The sequence below is a fragment of the Typopeltis vanoorti genome, chromosome 16 (genome assembly GCF_054136105.1).
Source record: "Typopeltis vanoorti isolate ZY-2024b chromosome 16, IOZ_Tvanoo_1.0, whole genome shotgun sequence".
Lineage (NCBI taxonomy): Eukaryota > Metazoa > Arthropoda > Arachnida > Uropygi > Thelyphonidae > Typopeltis > Typopeltis vanoorti.
The window spans coordinates 117,754,196-117,777,201 of record NC_143564.1 but is presented as its reverse complement, the minus strand read 5'-3'; the positions used below and the strand labels follow the sequence as shown (position 1 = coordinate 117,777,201).

Here is a 23,006-nt window from a genome sequence, read left to right as displayed (position 1 = left end):
GCGATGTTTATTATACGACTTAGCTCGGCATCCACTGGAGGTACGAAATTTTGTTCCAGAATGGCTTCAGGCCATATTTTTTTCCAGCAAGCATTCAGCGTAGAGGGTTGTAATTCCTTAACATGTTCATTGCCAAACACACGATATCGCGCGATGCGAGTTCTCACCAAACGGCTGATCACGCGTTATCGCGTGAACGCCGTTTGGTGAGGATAACTAAATAAAAAAATATAACAAAATTTGGCCACCACACGAAATTCCAATTTTCAGCTTGGCAATGAAAGTGTTAATGGACAGAGAAATAATTTTTACATAATTCAATATTGAAAACTCTTTCCACGCTTGAGGCAGTCTAATGTATGGATTAGATTCCATTTTTTCCAAAATTAATTGGAATGTTCACCAAATATAATATGACTTAAATGTTGATATTATTCCTTGGTCGAGTGGTTGAATAAGTGAAGTAGTATTAGGCAACAAAAAAGTTATTTTAATATTCAGATGGCTTAAATTTGTTGGGTGGCCTGGTGTGTTATCTAAAATTAGTAGAATTTTTCTTTTTCTTTGTGTAACTTTCTACATCGGCTACAAAACACTTGAAAAACCAATTTTCAAACATGCTAGTTGTAACCCATGCCTTTTTGTTGGCCCGCCAATAAACAGGTAGGGTGGACTTGTCGAGCCCTTTCATCGCACAAGGATTTGTGGATCAGTTAATAAACATTGGTTTTGACATGTAATCACCTGATGCATTACTACAAAACAGTAGAATAATTCTATCTTTGGAAACTTTGAATCCAGGAGCTGATCTTTCATTTTTCGAAATATAGGTGCGTTTTGGCATTTTTTTCCAATATAACCCAGATTTATCTGCATTGAGTACCTGGTCTGCATTATAACTACCTTCTGCAATGATTTTTAAAAGTTCTGCTGGATATTTCCAGGCAGCTTCAACATCTGCTGATGCTGATTCTCCCTGGATTTTAAGATTATACAAAGAACTGCATTTTAAAGTTTTCGAACCAACCCTTACTGGCACAAAATCCATGCTGAGAGATTTCTTCTGAAGAATCTTGATCAAGTACTTTTAAATGTTTATAAACTTTGAGAGATTTTTGCTTATTATGATGTCCATCCAAAGGAATTTTCTTTTGAGTTCAATCTTCTATCCAAATCATTAGAGATTTCTCCATTTTTTCTATTAGAATATTGCAAACACGAGCAACGCGCTTTGCATTTACTGTTGACCCAGCAATAACACTTTCTTGGATTTTATGTGCATTTTGTTTGATTGTTCAAATTGTTGATTTATTTAAATTCAGTCTTTGCAACAACTCCTGGTTTTTCTCAAATTTTAAACCGATCCAAGATTTAATTTTTTCTTTGACAGAAATTAATTTCCTCTTCAATGTTGTTTTTTTTCCCTTTTGTTGCAGTTTTAGTGGCCATTACAATAAAAATAAACTTTTACATAAAAAAAAAAGCATTACATATGTATGTAACTCACCAGAAAATAAACTGCTCAGCTTGAGAATAACACACTTATGATTTTTAATGCGCTTTCCTGGCAGAAAACGAAGACAATTTTCAACAATAAACACTTTATTCAGTAAACCCTATATGGTGAACCAGAGGTGGCAACATCTGAGAATTTTGCTGGCACGTTAACGATTTACAGGTGATATCTTCTTATATGCTTATAAATTATTCAACTTTTTTTTAAATTATTACAATACATACAAGTTGAATTTTGTTTTACATGAGAGAGCAGCTATAAAGATGCATATGATTGGTGCAGTATTAACAAAAGATCGCGCGACCCAAAGACAAAGGCAACCGACAAGAGTTGAAATGCTAATTCTCTTCAACTGAATTCTATAACATCTGAAACTGTCAATAACAACATTCACTATTAGTTTTAACACATTCATGACATGGTGTCATTTATCATTCCAATGGAACTTCTCATTACCGACTGGTGCAACTCACACAAAGTTTCAACCCTTGGCTGAATTTTATGGCTGCTTGTTTCTGTTTGAGATGGCAGGCGAACTCACACACTTATTATATGGCATGTTTCAATTCTTGGTAGAATTTTATTTGAAGGTAGCCTTTGTGATCTGTCATAATGACATCGAGAATTTCAAATGCAATAAAACAAACACTTATTTTATAATTGAAAAATTGGACAATAGTTTTTAGTTAGATACTGTGTTTCAGTGCAACATATGATTTTGCTTAAGTCTATACAGCATAATTTCTGTGAGAGGGGACATGTCATTCATTAGTTAGTGCCGTTTTTATTCCATCTGTCTCTAATTGCACTATTTGTTGAGAATTACACAGACTGCAAAAGCCTCTGTACAATACCTTAGTCAAGGATACAATGAAACTAAATTCGACACTTAACTACTTGTGCAATACGGGCAGACACAAATTTAACAAAGATAAAATTTGATTTTTAAGTCCCGTAGTGAAAAACATATGAAAAAAAAAAAAAAAGGTTACTAGAAATTGTAGACCGCGTTATATCGAAACCACGTTGAACAAGGGTTACTAGAATTTGTAGATCGTGTTATATCGAAACTGCATAGTATAAGTACCGTGTTATACAAGAGTTACATTTCATTTCATAACAGCAATATATGAGCCTAATTTCAATGAAAAAGGTATGAAAATGTTTTTCTGTCCAATAATTTTTTTTTTCCAGCAAAGTCACAATTTTAAAAAATAATGTTTATTTCCTTCATATTGCATTAACCATTTGAATACTACTAATGATAATAAAGATGATAGTCAATAGAAAAATATAGAAATTAACTTTTTTTTAATGCAATATGTGATAGAACCAAGTGCACAAATGTTATGATAACAAAATTTGCATATGAACATGCACACACAAACACGATGGGGGGCCACTTTAGCACATGTTCGTGCATCACGAGAAAGCACCATTACGTGACACTAACATGTGAAAAATTCAATTGTCTGAAGCAGTATCCAAGTGATTCAGATAACATAGAAACCATACTGTATTAATTTCTTTGTCTACATAAGTTTTATATATACATGTTCACAGAACAGATGCAACAAAAATTTCAGTTTCAATATATTTACTATTTTGTTAAAGCAATCAGCAATGACTATCATAAAGATTGAATAAGGTAATAATTTAAATAAAAGTTTGTTGCTATGGAAAAATTAAATTTAAAATAAAAATTTGATACAAGTTTTAGTTTAGTCATTATCGTATAGTAGAATCTTAAAATACTGTATACATAAATGCCAACAGTCATAATGCAAAAAATAATAAGCCTAATCAAAGAAACTGCTCAGATGGGAAAGTGATTAAGATTTTAAGAAGTCCACTGAAAGCTTGCATGTGAGGGCTAAAAATTCACAATTATCCCTCACTGAATGGCATACTTAACACCTCAATGAAGAAGAGATATTTCTTTTCAGGATAAGATGCAGCTTTTACTAATGCAAAGTGAACTACTGCAGTCCACCCTGGTCTGAAAATATTCAACGGAAAATTAGGGAAATAAACAATTTATAATTATATTGGAAATGTGGATATTAAGATCGAACATTATTTCAAAGTGAATGTTTGTAGAAACTATGAAAGTTTCATAAGTTGACCTGAGAGCTTACAAAAATACAATCCTCTGCATCCTTGAGTTGCCTTAGCTTGCACTACTTGACTTAAGTAGCTAAGGCAACTTGGGGTTGCCTTAACTTGTATTTTCATAAGCTCTCAGATCAACTTACCAATCTTTCATAGTGTCTACAAACATTCGGCTTTGAAATAATGTTAGTTCTAATATCCACTTTGTCTATGTAATTTTACATTGCTGAAATGAAGCCATCTGGCTCTTTCTTAAAATTGTGCACCGTTCTAAGTAGTTCTTGGTTATCCTTCAAGTAATCCTTATTTTACTTAATAATGGTCCCAAAGCACAACAGTAGTGATGCTGGCAATTTGAATATGCAAAAGAGAAGCCGTAAAGTAAAGTGTTTCCTTTTAAGTGTAAACAGCGAAAGTTCTCGACTTGATAAAATATAAATAATTAATAATAAAAAAAAACACATATGCTGAGGTTGCTAAGATTCCATTCACATTTAGATAACTTTTATTAAAGCATGTTGTTATAATTGTCCTATTTTATTATTAGTTATTATTGTTAATCTCTTACTGTGCCTAATTTATAAATTAAACTTTATCATAGGTATGTACATATAGGAAAAAACATAGTATATATATATATATAGGGTTGGGTACTATCCACAGTTTCAGGTATATGCGGGACATCTTAGAACATATCCCCAGTGGCTAGCAGGGGGGGGGGGGGACTACTGTATATCTTCCTCAATCTCTAATAAAAGCTTGTCGTTATTTTATGCTTTTGTTTTGCCTCCGTAAAAATCAAAATATACTCTCCAGAAAATAGTAATTCAGCTACCTTATCTCATACTGATTTCCTTTTACTCTTCACACAGTCTATTTCCACAGTATGCATTTTCTGTAGGTACTTTCACGGGTATACTTCAATTGGCATCAATAAGAACTTCACCTCTTTCCCCTTCCCACAAATCTATAACAATACAAGTTATTGTATTCAATCATTCACCTGTGAATGTCAGCAATCATAACTTTAGGGACTGAGTACAATATTACGGATTCTATGTAATCATTCACTGCATGCATTTGTTCTAATATACATATAAAATAAAGAAAAATTTCTTTTTGAGAACTTTTTCTTGGATCCTTTTTCAATCAGTACCTGAAGTGGTTGATCTTTAGTGAAGATTAACCCCTCTCTTGGAATAAACTCAGGTTTTTAACCCTACAAATTAGAAAAACCAACTGCATCACTTCTCCAGTACACACACAATAATACCGAAAAAGGATTAGAAACAAGATGACAATAGATGGCTGCCACAGTCTCATGGCTTTCTGTACATTAATGATAGAAAAGGAGCGAATAGAAGTAGTAGGAGAGAGGGAATGAGAGAGAGAGGTTTGGGAATGATAGAAGAGAAGAGAATAGAAGCAGTAGGAGAGAGGGGTTTGGGAATAATAGAATAGGAGAATATAGAAACAGTAGAAGACAGGGAATATGAGAGAGGTATGGGAATGATAGAAGAGGCGAGAATGGGAACAGTAGAAGAGAGGGAACGAGAGAGAGGTATGTGAACAATAGAAGAGGAGAGAATGGAAACAGTAAGAGAGAGGGAATGGTAAGAGGAGTAATGTATGGTGACTCAATGATCTGTGCTGTGCAAGATAGGATGGTTTTGCCTGGAGGAACAACAGAAAGTGTGGCTATGGATATTAAGAGGGGGTGAAAGGGTGGATGAGATGATTGTGATGGTAGGAACAAATGACTTGAGAGATAATGTAAATTGGGCAGCGAGAGATATGAGATTCTTGCTTGAGGTAGTACAAAAGAAGACGCAGAGAGGAAAGATAGTGTGCGTGTTGCCTAGGTATGATTGTGACGAGCTGAGCAGAAGAGCAGTAATATTGAATAACATAATAGCTAGAATGTGTCAAAAGAGAGGATTGGAATATGTGGATGATTGGAGAGCATTTGAGGACGGAGAGAATTGTATGGAGAGACCACTTGCATTTGAATGAGGAAGGACGTAGACATCTGGAAAGATTGCTATTCTGAACGAGTCAGTGTGTCAATGCAAGGAAACTAGAATGACCAAAGTGAATGGTAGCAGGAGTGGACTCTTGTGGGAAAGGGTACATGGGAGAAGGGGAACATCATGTAGCACTGAGCCCAGCAGAGTCTAGAGGGGATAATGCTGGGTATAGAAATAGTGGCATTTTTATGCTTTATACTAATGCCAGGAGTATCTGGAATAAAGGAGAGGAATTGGTGGCACTGATAGCATCAGCTTGGCCAAAGTTTATTGGGAGCACTGAGACATGGTTGACAGAAGATAACATAATAACAGGAATAGAAACAGCAGGGTACAGCATTTATCGGCAGGATAGAAAGGGAAAGCTTGGTGGTGAAGTACTGCTTAGGATAAGTGACGACTTATGTCCTCTAAGGGCTTTGGAAGGCAGTGACACTAATGATTTTGAAAGCATATGGTGTGAAGTAGAGATAGGCAAGACATGATATTTAGTGGAGTGCTGCTAGAAACCAAGGAGCACAGAAGGTGGGGACCAGTTGAGCTTGGCAAGTGCAAGAAGAATGATTGTTATGGGAGATTTTAACCACAGCAGTATAAATTGGGGAGAGGAAGATGCATGTAGCAATAAGGGTATGGAATTTCTAGAATTCTTGAGGGACAAATATCTTAGGCAACATGTAATGGAGGGAACAAGAGGTTCAAGAGTTTTGGATTTGGTCATAGCATCAGAACAGTTGATAATAACTGAGTTGGCATCTCTCCCACCAGTCGCAGAGAGTGACCATGTGGTTTTGACTTGGAAGATGAATAGACATGAAGGAGTATCAAAGAGATAGGAGCATATGTGGAATTATAAGGTAGGTGATTATAATAGTGTTAGACATCACCTTGGGGTAGTTTCAAGGAGGGAGGAATTGGAAGACTGGGATATCATTAGTGCTTGGGAAATTGTGTAGGAATATTTGTTAGCAGCAATAGTAAGCTATATTCCACAAGTAAAGAAGAGGACACAATTTGGTGCGAAGTGGATGACAAACAATATTAAACAGGAGCTGCATGTGAAAAAGAGGCTATGGATGAGATAAAGGAGACAGGTGAAGAGCAGATGCATGAAGAATATAAGACACAGGCCAGCAGAGTGACTAGTATGGTAAGGAAGGAATATGAGAAGAGATTGGCCCTAAGATCCAAAGAAAATCCTAGGGAATTTTTTAGCTGTGTGGCCAGTAGGAAGAGAAATGATTGTGGAAGAATGACACTGTGAGATAAAAATGGGAATAGGGTGACTGATGCAGAGGATTTAGTGGATTTGTTCAATGAACACTTTATTGGTGTATGTCATCCTGGAGGGGTAAATTTTAATACTAGAGGGATAGGGCAGGTTCGAGGTTTAGAGATGCAGGAGCTGAACATGTTCCAAATACTGAGTACTCTGGATGTCAGTAAAGATGTGAGACTGGATGGTATTTCACCACGAGTTTTGAGAGAGTGTGCTAAGGAACTGACAGCTTTTTTGATTTCGCTTTTCAATGAAAGTCTGGCTACCGGAAAGGTGCCCAAGGAATGGAAGGAAGGTAAGATAGTGCCATTGCATAAGGGCAGTAAACAGACTGGAAGTGTCTAATTATAGGCCAGTTTGTGTGTCATCAGTAGTTGTTAAGATCTTGGAGAAATTAGTTAGGGATCGTATACAACATTAAGCAGATCAGGGTAATGTTATCTGTGAAAGTTAACATGGATTTTTGAGGGGACACTCTTGTTTTAATAATACGCTAGCCTTTTATAATAAAGTTACAAGAGCAGTTGATGATGGAAAGGCATAAACTGCCATTTTCTTGGATTTAGCGAAGGCATTTGACAGGGTGCCACATGATAAGCTGATATTTAAGTTGCAGCACATGGGTTTGGATGTCACATTGGTCAACTGGAATGAGGATTGACTGTCTGATAGGTATCAGACAGCTGTGTATGGTGGGACAGTTTCAAGGAGGCAGAGGGTTACAAGAGGGGTCCCACAGGGCTCAATAGTGGGACCTATATTGTTTAACCTTTATATCAATGACATTGTCAGTGGATTGCAGGGGGATATTCAGTTGTTTGCGGATGATGTGAAGCTGGGAAGGGTTATTAGTAAGAGTGCAGATGTGGTAGTCAGGCAAGAAGATTTGAATAAGCTAGACAGATTTGCATATGAATGCGGGTGTCGGTTTAATGCAGCAAAATGTAAGGTCTTGAGGTTTGGGACACATCGGTGGGACACTGCATACTCTATTGGAAGAGATATACTGGAGGAAGTAGAGGAGACAAGAGATCTGGGGTTGATGATTGATAGAATCCTGAAATTCAAGGGACATATTGCAAAGGTGGTGAAGGTAACATAGAGGATTGTTGCAATAATGAGGACACTGACCTGCAGAGATAAAAGAGTTATCATTCCATTGTATAAGACCCTGATCAGACCACACTTGGACTATTGTTCTCAGATTTGGTCCCCAGGATTTGAAGGGGATAAATTAACTGTGGGAAGGGTACAGAGGTGGATAACAAAAACAGTTTCAGGACTGTACAATGTTAGTTATGAGGATTGGCAGAGAGAATGTGGACCAGAGTTTGATGGATAGAAGAAGGAGAGGTGATATGATTGAGACTTTTAAACTGTTGAGAGGTGGTTACAGGGTTGACACTGGGGAGATCTTTCACTTGGTTGAACAGTGGGAAGGAGTGATGACAAGGGGCCATCCCTGGAAGTTACGAAAGGAAACTGTGAGCAAGAGGGTGAGGAGTGGTTTCTTTGCGTGGAGGATGGTTGAGCAGTGGAATGCATTGCCTGATGGAGTGGTGAGGGCGAGAACAGTCAATGAGTTTAAGGAGTGGTATGATAGACTTTGTATTTCCTAGGAGGGACCACCCACGATGAGCCTTAATAGACTTGTGTTTCCTAGGAAGGATCTCCCGTGAGTCTTTTGACTCCTTGGAGTCCTAAATAATAATAATAATACATTTACACTAGAAATGCGAAATGTACAAAAGCTTTGGTAATGATGGTGAAGACTGACAATCAACCAAACTCCAAAAGTTAGGGTTGCTGGAAGAATGCCAGTTACTCTTTCCGAGGAGATATTAAAGAGGTATTAAAGGATAAACTTGTGATTCTTTTAAGAAATCATAGGAGTTTTCTTTTATTTACAGTTGATTCTCACTACAGGAAATGTAACGAACTCACTCAAGCACTTAAACACTGTAAATATTATAACTGTCTTGACCAACCCCACTTACAGGATGTCATTCTAAAGAAAACTCACTATAGAACTGTTCTATACTGAAACATTTCTATATCTATGAGTCTGCTATAGTCACAATAAAGATACATCATACGGTACATTAATCAAAAAGTTACACAAATATGCTATATAAATATCTAAAATGAAGTATACCTCAAATTTTCTCTTCATGAAAAAGTTTCAGAATAACCTATGCAAAAAATAGTGCAGATATATAAACTTAAAAACTTCCCAGCTCGATAACAAACATAGTAAAGTTGTTAATCCATAATGGAAAATTAATAAATATACTTAAGATTTTTTTTTTTTTTCAAGCTTCACCTGTCCATGGAACTATATATCTGACAGCCTTTATATTTGGGATCATGAAAGGAGTGATGCCATTCACTGATGGTTTTTGATAAATCAAAATGCCTATTATAGCAGGATGAATCTTATAATAAATTATGAAACAGATAGTATTTCTCTGCCAACAGGAAAACTACAGTTTAATAAGCAAGGTGCATCATATAATCTCCCTCAGAACATATTTCATAGTGTTAATGTCAACAGCAGTTTTTCCAATGAATTATCAGCTATAGATAGGAACTTAACATTATAGTTTCAATTTTTCAAGAATAAGCATTCTAAATAGAATAAGGAATGTTTGTAAGCATCACATACCTCAGAATCACTATCTCCTGGAGGTCTATGTGCCTTGATTGCAGCTCCAAGTTCTCCAGAGAGGCTTCCAAAGAGAGAGATTTCAGCGGTTGGCAACTGAAAAAAATATCACATCTTAATACTAGGATATCTATTTTTACAGTACAAATTTTTATCATACACCTATTTAATAATTTTTTTTTTTTTTTTTTTTTTAATGTGAGTGGATTAAGAGTTAAATAATCTTGAAACAAAGCTCTAGACCAGTGGTTCTTAACCTTTTCGAAGTCACGGAACACTTTTGATTATAAGAAAAATTTGGGGAACAACAAAAGCATTAGGGTCATAAAACTAACAATAAAAATATGCATGAACTTGCCTTTTATAAAAATGGAACTTATTTTAATACGATACTTGAGCTTGTTTTGGCTTTTGCAGATTTAAGCAATATCAGGTCTAATATGTGATATAGCTACCCTCATATTTTTTTGTCTATATTAGTAAGTCTTTCACACTTTTGTTTTTATATTGGTTAATATTTTTTTTCTATATTAGTAAGTCTTCCACACTTTTGTTTTTATATTGGTTAATATTGAGAAACAGAGCTCACACAAATATGTTGAAAACTATAATAAAATTTTCAGTGCCCTTGTGGAGAGAGCTGGGTATTTGGCTTGGACAAAATTCCAAAATTCCTGAAGAGTTATTTCAGAGAATTTCATTTTTAGAGTATGATCCGTTGACAAGGTAACTAATTGTTCTTCTTCTTGTAACGAAAATTCACGATTTGATGTATTAACTGTGTCAAATAGATTTTGTATCCAGTCATAATTGTGTGTATTTAAGTAAGGAAAGTAACTTGAAATCTTCTTCCAATATTGTTAAATGTCCTGTCCATAATAAATGTCAAGAGAAATAATTCCCTCAACATTTTATTATGGATCGAAGGAAACATATCTACTCTATTTTTTTTCTGATATGCGGTTTTTCCAAAAGACACTTTTTTTTTGAAAAGCTGACAATTTGTCAGTGGATGTCAAAATATTTTCATTTTTCTCTTGGATACTTGTATTAACATTATTTAAGTAATTAAAAATATCGGCTAAATATGCCATTTTAGCACACCAAATATCACTTTGAAGACATTTTACAAAAGCATCTGTACCTTCATTTTGAAAAAGGCCAATAATTAAATTCGGAATAGTATTGTACTTTGCCCCCGGATAACCATCTTATTTCAGTGTGCAAAAGCAAAGATTCGTACTTGGCTTCCAGAGATATACAATGCTTTTTTAAAAAGGCATGCTTTTAAAAGGTCTTGACTTGAAGTAATTTACCATATTAACAACTTGGTCCAGTACAGATTTTAATATTGCTGATGTTTTTGAAACTAGGGATTCTCTGTACAAAAAAACAGTGTGTATATATAATATTTGGCTTTATTTTCTTTGAACGGGTAACAAATCTTTTTTATAGAGCCTACCATTGATGGAGCACCGTCCGTACAAATTTTTACACACAGCTCCCATGAAATTTTAAAATTTTCTAAACATGACATAATCGAGTCATAAATATTTTGTCCTGTTGTAACGTTCGGTAAGCTCTCTGCAGCATAGAAATCGATTCACTATTTCATTTTCATATAATGAGACGAATGAATCCTAGTATATGAGCTTTATCGCTAATGTCAGTGGACTCATCAATTTGTAAAGCAAAATGTTGTTTGGAAAGTTTATTGGTAATTGTTTTCTCAGTATCATCTGACATATCTTTAATTTTATTTTCTATTGTATCGTCCAAATGAGGAATTTTCATAATTTCCTTTTTTGTTTCGTCACCAAACATAATGTTTACTAATTACATAATGCAGAGTATATAAGTTCTTTTCGCTATACGCTTCGGTATTAGGTCTAGCTACTCACTGATGAAGCCTCAAAAAAGGCTGAAACCGGTCTGGGTAGTGACCTCACTCCATAATGTAATAACAGCATACATTTCCTAGGAAATGTGTTTTTACATTATGGAAAATACCTAAGAATAGCGATCTGAACTTCCCCCACATTTGCAACGAGTCGTCCGGTATTGTACTACATACTAGGATCACTTGCATTGGCTAACGCTAGTGTCGCCAATACTTTATAGTTTACTATATTCGGCAAGAAACTCTCTGATTCCAATCTTTGAGTTTCTTATTCGGTTTTAAAACTATGTGGGATTTAATATCCCCTTAATTTAAGTAATAATGTTTACTGTTTAACAACATGCTGGTAAAATAAGAGACTGTTATAGTATGTGGCTTTAATTTTACAGCAATTAATTCAGCTACCTTATATGATGCAGTTGTGCCTTGTCGGAAATTTTAAGTCTTTTCAAAATATTTTACTTGTTTAACTTGCATGTTCAACAATCTCTTGAAATAATCTTTAATTTTTGAAGTAGGATCGGTGTGCTTTGTAGTAAAGCGTCATGTGATTTCTTTCACTGCCAGAACACTTGTAACCAGTTCGCAGAACATCAGTTAAGAACCACTGCCCTAGACCAAATATGAAGCATTTTTCAAGAATTTCAAGTCACATACTATGCAATGAAAGTTATCTACTGCCTAAAGACAATGACAAACATCTTGTGTAGTGAGATTCAAACTTTGGAAGTTCTACCACTCGATGAACCAGCAAAGGTGCTGATATACTTTAATCCTTTATAACTAACTGCAAATTTCTACAAGTAATAAAGTACTAAGGCATTCTTAAATATTATCTATATTTTTCAATATCTATATTTTTTTTCTCATCATATACCTACTACCATTCTTGCTGTTAGCAATGTTTCTTCCCCCTTGTGTTCATAACGGTGTTTTATTTTTCATAAACTTCAAAACACGTCATAATATTGTAACTTCTCTTCCTATCAACAGTTTTAGTCGAATTCCTTCTAAATATCCAAATCCATAACTCAAAGTTGGTATACCCAAAAATTACTATTATGTTCTCAAAAAAAAAAGGACTACATGTAGCCATTGACATATTCACTTGATATGTTAAGGAGAAAAGCTTCCATTTATTTACTATATGTCAACAGTTATAAATGGCAACTTGAATAAAGAAGTATAGATGATTATGCAACTAATTCTAATACTCTAAATCTTCACTTAGATATCTATATAAAATTTTTGAGAGTTTATATCAATGCAGAATAGGTCAAGGAGTCTGGGTAATTCCAGATGTATAGCACACAAATAACTCTTGCTACAATTAACCTGTAAATCCCAATGGAACACATTTACTATAGTAAGTTTCCTTTAGTAAGTTAACTATAGTAAGTTAGCACAGCACTGATTCTTATAAGATTTTGGCAGGATTTCTTAGTGGTTTATCACTAAGAAATCCTGCCAAATATATGTTCACTATAATCATGTTCACATGATTATAGTGAACAGTGAGTGAGTTCACTATAATCATGTCTGCAATAGTGAGAAGTGACTACAGTCCAATCTGTGAAATAGAAGAACAAATGTCAAATGATATCTAGTAGTGTGGCTGGAAACAGTTTAAAGGAATAAGTGCTGTGAATTCAGCACAATGTGCTGAATAATTTCATAATTAAAAACCTAAGTCAAAAAACTATCATGTCATCAGTGGAGCCCAGTATCTGAAGATGTGTCAACTCCTTATGGCACTGTGAGGGAGGGTATTAAGGTTGACAGAAACCAATCTGAGAATCTTATGCAGGAATGTTTCAATCCCATCTAAATAAGCTATATGATAACGGGATCAAACTAGGATGGCAGATTTCAGGAGGAACAGGATAAACAATAGAGAGCTTTGGTTTGGTTTATAGTTTACTTGGCACAAAAACTACAAAAGTCATACTGTGCCATACTAAAGTTACAACTATCCATAAGCAGGTAAAGAAAATTGTAAACAATATGCCTGCAGAAAAATTAGGTTCCACAAAGCAGCATCTACATAGAAACAGAATTGCTGCAGAGAACACAGTATAACACAAGGTTAAAGGTTATAGTAGTACAAAGCCTGTCAACAATACAAGTTAAATAAACAAAATGCATGTACAAGCCAAGGTATCTACATATAGTTAAACTTATAACAGATGTTTTTACAGCCATACTGTAAATACTGTACTGTAAAAAATGCATGTACAAAAAGCCATCAGAAATAGGCAAAAAGGAATTATTATACAACATGCATGATTAAAAATAAAATTTGGCAATGTGGTATCTACATATAAACAAAATCACAAGAAGGTTACACAAATATAATAAATTTAGTTTAATCCTTTATCCAAGTGTGAGCAAACAAAGTTTGCGCCTGAAAGTATCTTCAGGACTGAGGTAAGGTGGTACACACCAGGGCAACTCGTTGCAAAGGTGGAGCAAGCTACCAATACTCCTGTCTCAGTATCTCCTATAATGCAAAACACATCTCCTTGCGGATATGTCTAATGTTATGCATTAAGGGAAGGGCCACTACCCAGACTAGTTTCGACCTTTATTGAGGTCTCTTCAGTGGGAGCCAGGCCCAAGCTGAGACAAGCTGAGATACAAGGCAGAAGCATTCGCAGGTCATCTCTACCTATAGAAGTTGCCAAATGGTGTGCCACCCATTTTTAATAAATTACTCTGGATTTAGAGAAAGATGTTGAAAGTTTATTTTTCACTTGGTTAGAATATAATAAATTTAGTTTAATCCTTTGTTACACAAATATACAATGGATCCTACAACAATACATAATTAGTCAAAAAAAATTAGTAAATAATATGTATGCACAAAAGTTAAGATGGGCAATGCAGTATCTACATATAAACAAAATTATTGCAGCATTTAAAGTAGTACATAATTAGACAACAATATAAGTTAATAAACAAAATGCATGTACACCAAGCCAAGGAATGCAGTATCTACATAGAGTTAAAGAGGAATTATTATACATTATGTATGCATAAAAATTAAGTTTAGTAGTGTGGTATTTACATATTAACAAAATTACAAGGTAATACAAGGCTACAGAAATACATGATTGGTCAGAAATTAACCTAATGAATAATATATATATATATTAGTACTCAACTCCTGCACATATACATCACAAAACATTACATATTTTATAATATATATACGTACAAAAGTTAAGTGAAGCAATACAGTATTTACATCATCATCATCAAATTCCTGCCATGTACCCTCAAGTGCTGTACAGGATATGATAGTACTACATGAAAAAAATTACATCATTATTAATTTCCTATCTACAATTTTCCTCCAAATCAGTCTGTTACTTGTCAAGACTCCAACATTATCAGATCTTATATTTCTATCGTCTAAAGCACTTTGTACCGTATCAATCCACCTATATCTTGGTCTTCCTCTGGGTCGTTTTGCTGCCAACCTGGCAGAGAACACTTGTTTTGCTAATCTTTCCTCGCCCATTCTGTTTAAGTGACCATACCACCTGAGATTAGCTCTGCTAACGCATTCCTGGATGCTGACAATGTCAAGTTCTTTCCTAATATCCTCATTTTTAATATGATATTGCCATTGATGCCATCTGTTCACACCTATAATCTTTCTCAGGACTCTCATATCTGTGGTCTCTAGTCTTTGGTCAAGTGTTTTACTTCTGACCCAGCTCTCAGATCCATAAGTTAAAACTGGTTTGAACACTGTCTTGTACACAGCTAATTTAGTGTTCCAACTAATTTCTCTCTTATTCCATATGAATTTATACAATTGACTTCCCACCATACCAGCTTTGCTGATTCTGTTGTCTATTTCTATATTTAATTTACCATCTTCAGTAAAAATCGTGCCTAAATAGCTGAAATGTTTTACTTGTTCCACAGGTTCTCCATTCACAACACAGTTGACATTTTCAATGATTCTGCCTATTTTCATTGTCTTTGTCTTTTTATTGCTGACCTTCATACCATATCTATTACAACAGCTATTCAATTTAGTCAGAGAATCTTGCAGACTTGTAGCAGATTTATTTAGAAGTATAACATCATCCGCATAAAGCAAAGAGCTGACATTAACATCTCCAATTTTGATATCAGGTTTAATACCACATTCCTTCATAATGTGATCCATATAGATAATGAATAACAGAGGGGATAATGTACATCCTTGTCTCACACCAGATTTAACATTAAACCATCTTCCTGTACTTCCTTCAATTCTAACTTCTGACTTACAACTCAAATAAAGACTAAGTATTGCTTGATATAATGCCCTATTCACACCATATAACTGCAGCGTATTGAATAGCTTTTCTCTTGGCACCTTGTCATATGCCTTTTCCAGATCGACAAAACTTACATACAGATCTTTGTTATATTCCCATGCCATGCTTTCTCGACCATTTGTTGTAAAGTGAAGATCTGATCCTGACAGCCTCTATCTGGCCTGAATCCAGCTTGTTCTTCACCAAGCTTTTCTTCCAGAATTCTTCTCAACCGTTTCTCAAGTATACTTGCATAGATCTTGCCAGGAACACTCAGTAGGGAAATACCTCTGTAATTCTCACATGCAGTTTTATTTCCCTTTTTATATATGGGTACTATGAGAGCTCTACTCCAGTCATCGGAAATTTGTCCCTCTGTCTAGGCTTTCTGAACTATGCAGTGCAGCCACTGTACGACTCTTATACCACCATACTTCAGCATTTCTGGTCAAATATCATCTACTCCTGCTGCCTTTCCACATTTCAAGCCTTCGATGGCTTTTTCTACTTTAAGTATGGATATGTATTCCTGACTGCATGCCTGGTCAGTGTTTTTTACCACTGTGCTGTCATCACTGCTTGTTTCATTTAGCAGTTTTTCAGAGTAATTACTCCATACTTCAAGGATATCTTTTTCTCCGGTTTTCATGTCACCTTTATCATCTCTAATTCCTTTTACAGCACTCTTTCCTCCATTCTTAAGCTTCTTCAACAACCTCCAGAATATTTTGCCACCTTCTTGATATTTATTTTCTATATTCTTGCCAAAGTCCTCCCATGACTTTTGTTTAGCTAGTTTTACACAGTGTTTAGCATTCTTGCATTTGTCTCTATATTCTCTAAGAGCACAAGCTGACTTATTTGACAGGAACTTTTGGTATACTTTCTTCTTTTCCTTCACTGCCTCTTTAACTTCCTGTGTCCACCAGGGAGTTCTGATTTTTTTATCCTTACAGATAACCTCACCACATGCCTCTCTGGCAGAATCAATCAATGTTTTCTTCAGAGTTTGCCACTGAATCTCCAAGGTTTGATTCCTGTTCTCAAACTCTTTCATTTTTTCTTCAATAATCTTTGTGTATTTTAGCCTACAGTTCACATCTGAGAGCTGCTCAACTTTTATTCGCTTTAAAACTTTCTTACGTGTTATTCTTTTCAATATGAAATTCAATTTTATCTGCTCAAGACTAAATAGTGATCATTTCCAATTTCAAATCCTCTGTACACTCTGGTGTCCTGCACCAGGGAGAAAACATCACTATTAACAATAACATAGTCAATGAGACTTTTCTTATTCCTTGCCTCTTCTCTCCAAGTGAATTTGTGCACATTTTTATGTTGGAACATGGTGTTAGTAATAACCAGTCTATGTCCTGAGCAGAAATCCAACAGATATTTGCCATTATTATTAGCTTTGTTCTTTTCTCCAAATTTTCCCAAAATATTTTTGTATGTCTGACAATCATTTCCTACTCTGCTATTTAGATCCCCAACAAGGACCAACTTTTCATTTTTCATTGTGTCAGTTGCATTTTCTAAAACCTCAAAAAATTCCTCCACTTCTACCTTAGTAGAACCTTCTGTGGGACCATAGGCACAAATAAGTCTTATTGTCCAGTTCCCCATTCTCATATTTGCACACATTACTCTACTTGAGATTGACTGCCATTCAAGAAGATTAGCCTCGTATTTTGTGTTGAATACTATGGCTACTCCTTCTTTTCCTTGATTGTTATTGCCTGAATATAACATTTTGTATTTATTGCTCAGAAAGATCTCACCAGTTTTGGTCTTTTTTGTTTCAGTCATCCCTATTATGTCGATCTGGTACTTATCTAATTCCTCAGCTAGCTCCATTTCTTTGCCATTCAGGCTTCTTACGTTGATAGTACCGATCTTTAACTCAGGTGATATTGAGTTGGGGTTTATACAGTCAAATGTGTTTGAAATTAATTCTTTGTAAAAAATTAAAAACATCATGCAATCTGCCTGAGTCTGTTAGCATCTGTGTGAGTGTATATGGTCTGGCCAGGTAGGCAAAAATTTCATTCCTCTCTCGTGCAAAGTGCTGGCACTCTACCAGTATATGATAAATAGTGAAATGTGTATTGCATTTTTCACACATGGGAGGGTCATTAGCTCTCAGTAAATAAGAATGTGTAAGATGACTGTGACCTATGCAGAGCTTAGTGAGAACAACTTCCTCTCTTCTCTTTATTTGTTTACTAGAATGCCAATGCTTGATTTCAGGTTTAATGTCATATAATTTGTTTGTTAATGCTTCCTGCCATGATGACTGCCATTGAGCAATTAGCTTTGATTGTATAAACTGTTTGTAGTGCTGAGCCCAGTGTAGTCTAGAGGGGATAATGCAGGGTATAGAAATAGTGGCCTTTTTATGCTTTATATTAATGCCAGGAGTATCCGGAATAAAGGAGAGGAATTGGTGGCACTGATAGCATCAGCTTGGCCAAAGATTATTGGGATCACTGAGACCATATACAGACTACAGGTGTATAAACTGTCTGTAGTCTGTATATGATACTGTCAAGCAGTATGTGAAGAAAGTTTGAGCTGATTTAGCAGCTGCATCTGCAACCTCATTTCCCTTAACTCCAATGTGGCTGGGAATCCAGCACAACTGACCATCAAAATTAAGGATTTTCATTTTGTGATACAGTATCACCTCATAAAGTACTGGATGTGGATTATACACAGGAAAGTAGATAGCCTGTAAAAAGCTCAATGAGTCTGTATAATGCAGTTTTCTTTTTATATGAATAAGTGCAAGCTGAATGGCATGTAACTCTGCTGTATAATTACTGCAATCAGGTGGGATCTGGTTGGAGATAATAATGTCAGGAAACACAGCAGCACAGCCAACAGAGGTATTAGTTCTTGAATCATCAGTATAGATAAGCAAGAAATCAGAGTGTGCTGTTCTGTGTGCGTTAAACAATTGGAAGTAGACAGATGATGGAGTACGAGATTTCTGTAGCTGACAAAGTGAGAGGCTGCAGGATGGTGTGCAAACCTGCCATGGAGGGATGCTGTTATGTCTAGTGTAGGCAATGTTATTAACATTTATACAAGCATAGTCTAATAATACCAAAAGGACATATGGCAGTTTGAAGTGTGTAGTATTGAGCTTCCCAGTGCAAAAAAAAGTGACTATTCCGTGTAGGATGACTGGAAGAGACTTTATCTTTAGGGCATAATTAAGAGACAACTGTTTCTGTTGAAGTCATAGAACTGGTTCATTTGCTTCAACATAAAGATTCTGAGTGGGTGATGTGCAAAAGGCACAGTAGCTATCTGTATACCCTGATGAGATGGAATCCAACAATTGCAGGTTACTTTGTGTTGCAGAATCATAGACTTGAGACCCATAATCCAGCTTTGAACATACAAGTGCACGATAAAGATGGAACAATGAAGCTTAATCAGCACCCCACTCAGTAGAGGATAGAGTGCGAAGAAGGTTCAAGGCTCTCTTGCACTTTTCTCTTAGTTAACAAATGTGTGTTAGAAATGTAAGTTTACTGTAGCTACTGGAATAATAGTGTGCTCCATTCTTAATTCAGGATCTGGGTGAAGTGCGTTTTTGACAGAAGTGTACACAAACACTTTTTTCTGTTGAAAACCTAAACCCATTACTAAGAGCCCACAGAGAAACATGATCAATTGCTTGCTGAAGTTGTCTTTCAATTACCCTCATGTTACAGGAGTGGCAGTAAATTGTGAGGCCATCAACATATAGAGAATTGTCTACAGTGGGAAGTAGCTGTTCGGTGATTGAGTTAATTTTAACAGCGAAAAGTGTCACATTTAAGACAAGAGCCTTGGGGAACACCCTGTTCTTGATGATATCATCGAGATAACGTATTTCCCACTCTGACTTGGAAAATTCACCTGGAAAGACAGTTTTTAATTAATACAGGAAGGTGTCTTTAAGACCCAGGTTATAGAGGTCTTTTAACATGCCATATTTCCAGGCTGTGTCATAAGCTTTTTCCATATAAAAAAAAATCTGAAACAAGGTGTTCTTGCTTCAGAAATGCACCTTTTATACAAGTTTCTAAATGAACCAAATGGTCTAAAGTTGAGCGATGTCTACGAAACCCACATTGTATATTGAAGAGAAGATTGTTGCTTTCTAAATACCAGAGAAGCCTGGCATTAACCATTTTCTTTAATATCTTACAAAGACAGCTGGTCAGAGCAATGGGTCAATAATTATTTACTTGCGTTGGATCTTTTCCTGGTTTTAGGATAGCAATGACAATTGACTTATGCCAAGAATTTGGAAACTCTTCCTCTGCATGTATTCTATTGTATAGTAAGAGTAGGAGATCCATAGAAGATGATGGTAGATGTTTTATCATTTCATAATGGATGTCATCAGGCCCTACTGCACTAGAGTGAGATAGTAGGAGAGCTCTTTTTAATTCCTCCTTAACAAATGGTTGATTGTATGGCTCAAGAACATTGGTAGACAAATTTAGCATTTGTTTCTCTTGCTGTTCTTTCAGAATTAAAAATTCAGGAGGATATGAAGCTGTTGCTCAGATTCTGGCAAAATTTTCTCCCAGAGTGTCTGCAATGGCTTTGGAATCAGCAATAACAATTCCATTATGGTCTAAGGTAGACAAACAATGTGTTCTATATCTGTCTTTCATTTTCCGGATTTTATCCCACACAATTTTTGGACTGATCATTTGATTAATTGATGCAGTAAATTGGATCCATGATTGTTTTTGACTCTGATGCCTCACATAGTATGCTTTGGCTTAAGCATGCTTGAAAGCTGTAAGGTTTGATGTGGTGGGATATCTATGAAATATATCCCATGTTCTGTGTTGATCTTTTTTGGCTGCCTGACATTCTGGGTTCCACCAAGGCTTCGAATAGAGTGGAAACCAAGATGATGTTTTTGAGATGGAGGCTGTTGCTGTCTGAACAATGCACTCTGTTATATATTTTATTACTTCATTGATAGGTGTTTGACTGATCGCATCAGCATTAAATTTTGCAAGATGAGAGAAAGTGTTCCAGTCAGCCTGGTCCATTTTCCAAATAGGCATCTGTGTGGGTAAACATGGTTCCTGTGAAAACATTGTGCAGAGAACAGGAAAGTGATCACGTCCATATACAGGGTGTTCGGGATAAATTTGACATATTTATAATTAATTATATTTTTCCTTAAGTTACATGTATTAACACACACTTCTCTTCATTTAAAAGTTTGGACCCTTCTTCATTCATATACAAGATGTCAGAAAGGATGGATAGCTGGAACCCACCTGAATCATGGAAGAGAATAACTTGTATCATGATGATTCGTGCCCGCCATCAAAATAAGGATATTACGACTGCTGCCCAATGCTCCCTGAATACAGTAAAAACAATCAGGCATGAACTAGAGACTTGCAATGGTGACTACGAGGATGTAGCAAGAAGAAAGATCCCTAGCAGACGATCTGATTGCGTTCGTACAGCAGAATTCCTCGCAAATCTGCAGGAACAGGTGTTGAAGAACCCTGGCATTGGAATTCGGGCTTTGTTCGTGGAGTTGCTAACTGTAGTCAAGCCCTGGATAACAAGGGTAGCCAATGGTAGGCCGTATGTATGGCAGCAGGATTCGGCCCCTTGCCACACCTCTGGGAAAAGTCAAAAATGGTTGTCTGAAAATTTCTACGACTTCACCAGTCCAAATGTTTGGCCTCCAAACTCCCCAGACCTTAACCCCATGGATTATTTTGTATGGGGCGCAGTTGAAAAAGACACTAATTGCACTTCCAGTAATACAAAAGCCCAGTTAATGGATAAAATTAAAACAGTTTTTGCGGCCCTTCCCAGGGAGACTGTAGCATCAGCTTGTTCGAGGTTCCGAAGCAGAATTGAAGCTGTGATCGATGCTAATGGTGGTTATTTTGAGTAAATCTTGTTGATAGTATTGTAATTAACTCTGCCTGTAATGTTTTTTTGTCAATTCATTAAATTTAATAGATACAAAGAAGATTTTCTTTTTCCTTACGAAACTGTCAAATTTATCCCGAACACCCTGTATGTTCTCCTTAACGTCCCACGTGGGCAATGGAAGAATGGGGGGGGGGGCAGATTGTAAGATCAATTGCAGAATATGAACAGGTAGGCATATAGAAGAACGTATTGAGTTTATTATTTAAAAGGGAGAGGTTATTATTATCACAAATTCTTTCAATGATTCAACCTTGTCTATTAGTGTTGACACTACCCCATAGAGTATTGTGACCATTAAAGTCACCCATCAAAAGTATGGGTTCAGGCAGTTGCGAGATAAGGTTATCAAGATCAATTTCATTTAACTCAGCACTTGGTGGTAAATAAAATGAACATATTGCAATAAGAAATCCCACAGAGAAGTGAATCGCTACTGCTTCCAGAGTAGTATTAAGTTGGACCTGATGGAAAGGAATATGACTGCCCACTAGGATTGTTACTCCTCCATGAGCAGGACCACCTCTAGTTCTAACCTTGCATACAACAGCAAAATTACTAAAGGTAGGATCCTCATTGGGTCTTAAGTACATTTCCTGTAGACAGAAACAGAAAGGTTTGTGTTTCTGCAACAAAATACTGATATCATCGATATTCTGGCGAAATCCATGACAGTTCCATTGTACAAATTTTCCTATTGTTTTGGTTTTATAGACTTGTCTGGTTTTTGGGAGGTTGAGGGCTTACCTTTGTCATATTTATATTTATCAATTGTTTTGGGGAAGTATGGACGCCCAGTGTCCATCTCTTCCTCTGGTAGAGTATTCAATACGTCTGATGTGTTAGGGTCAGTTGGTAAGCTTAGTTTACTTTCAGTGGGTACTGAAGTATCCATTTTTTCTGTGGGAGTATCTGGTGGTTTATCTTTAAGTGATATCTTTGCTATAATTTTTTTGACAAGTGGGTTTTCATCGAGTGGGATCATTTTTGGAGTTGTCTCTGGAGCAAGGCTATAGGTCATGTGATTGATATGCTCAAAAGAGAAGTACTTGTGATGTGCAGGTATGGTGAAATTATCAGATGGTGGAACAGACATGCAAGTTTGAGTTACTACTGTCACTTTCTTAATTGTGACCTTCTCAGCATAAGAGGAGCTCTCAGAGCAGGTAGTGGCTAGCTTTCTTTTTGCATTCCATCCTGGTATGTTATGTG

At 35.9% G+C, this 23,006-nt stretch overlaps 1 protein-coding gene across 3 annotated transcripts in view; it reads right to left on the bottom strand.

Moving 5' to 3' along the window:
• Nucleotides 1–23,006, bottom strand: part of LOC150098282 (uncharacterized) — a 709,319-nt gene that overhangs the window by 326,619 nt on the left and 359,694 nt on the right. For all 3 annotated transcript variants that reach the window (XM_090406261.1, XM_090406264.1, XM_090406263.1), the window contains exon 15: nucleotides 9,600–9,695. In XM_090406261.1, the coding sequence (XP_090262387.1) occupies nucleotides 9,600–9,695 (96 nt within the window). The remainder of the gene's footprint in view (nucleotides 1–9,599; nucleotides 9,696–23,006) is intronic.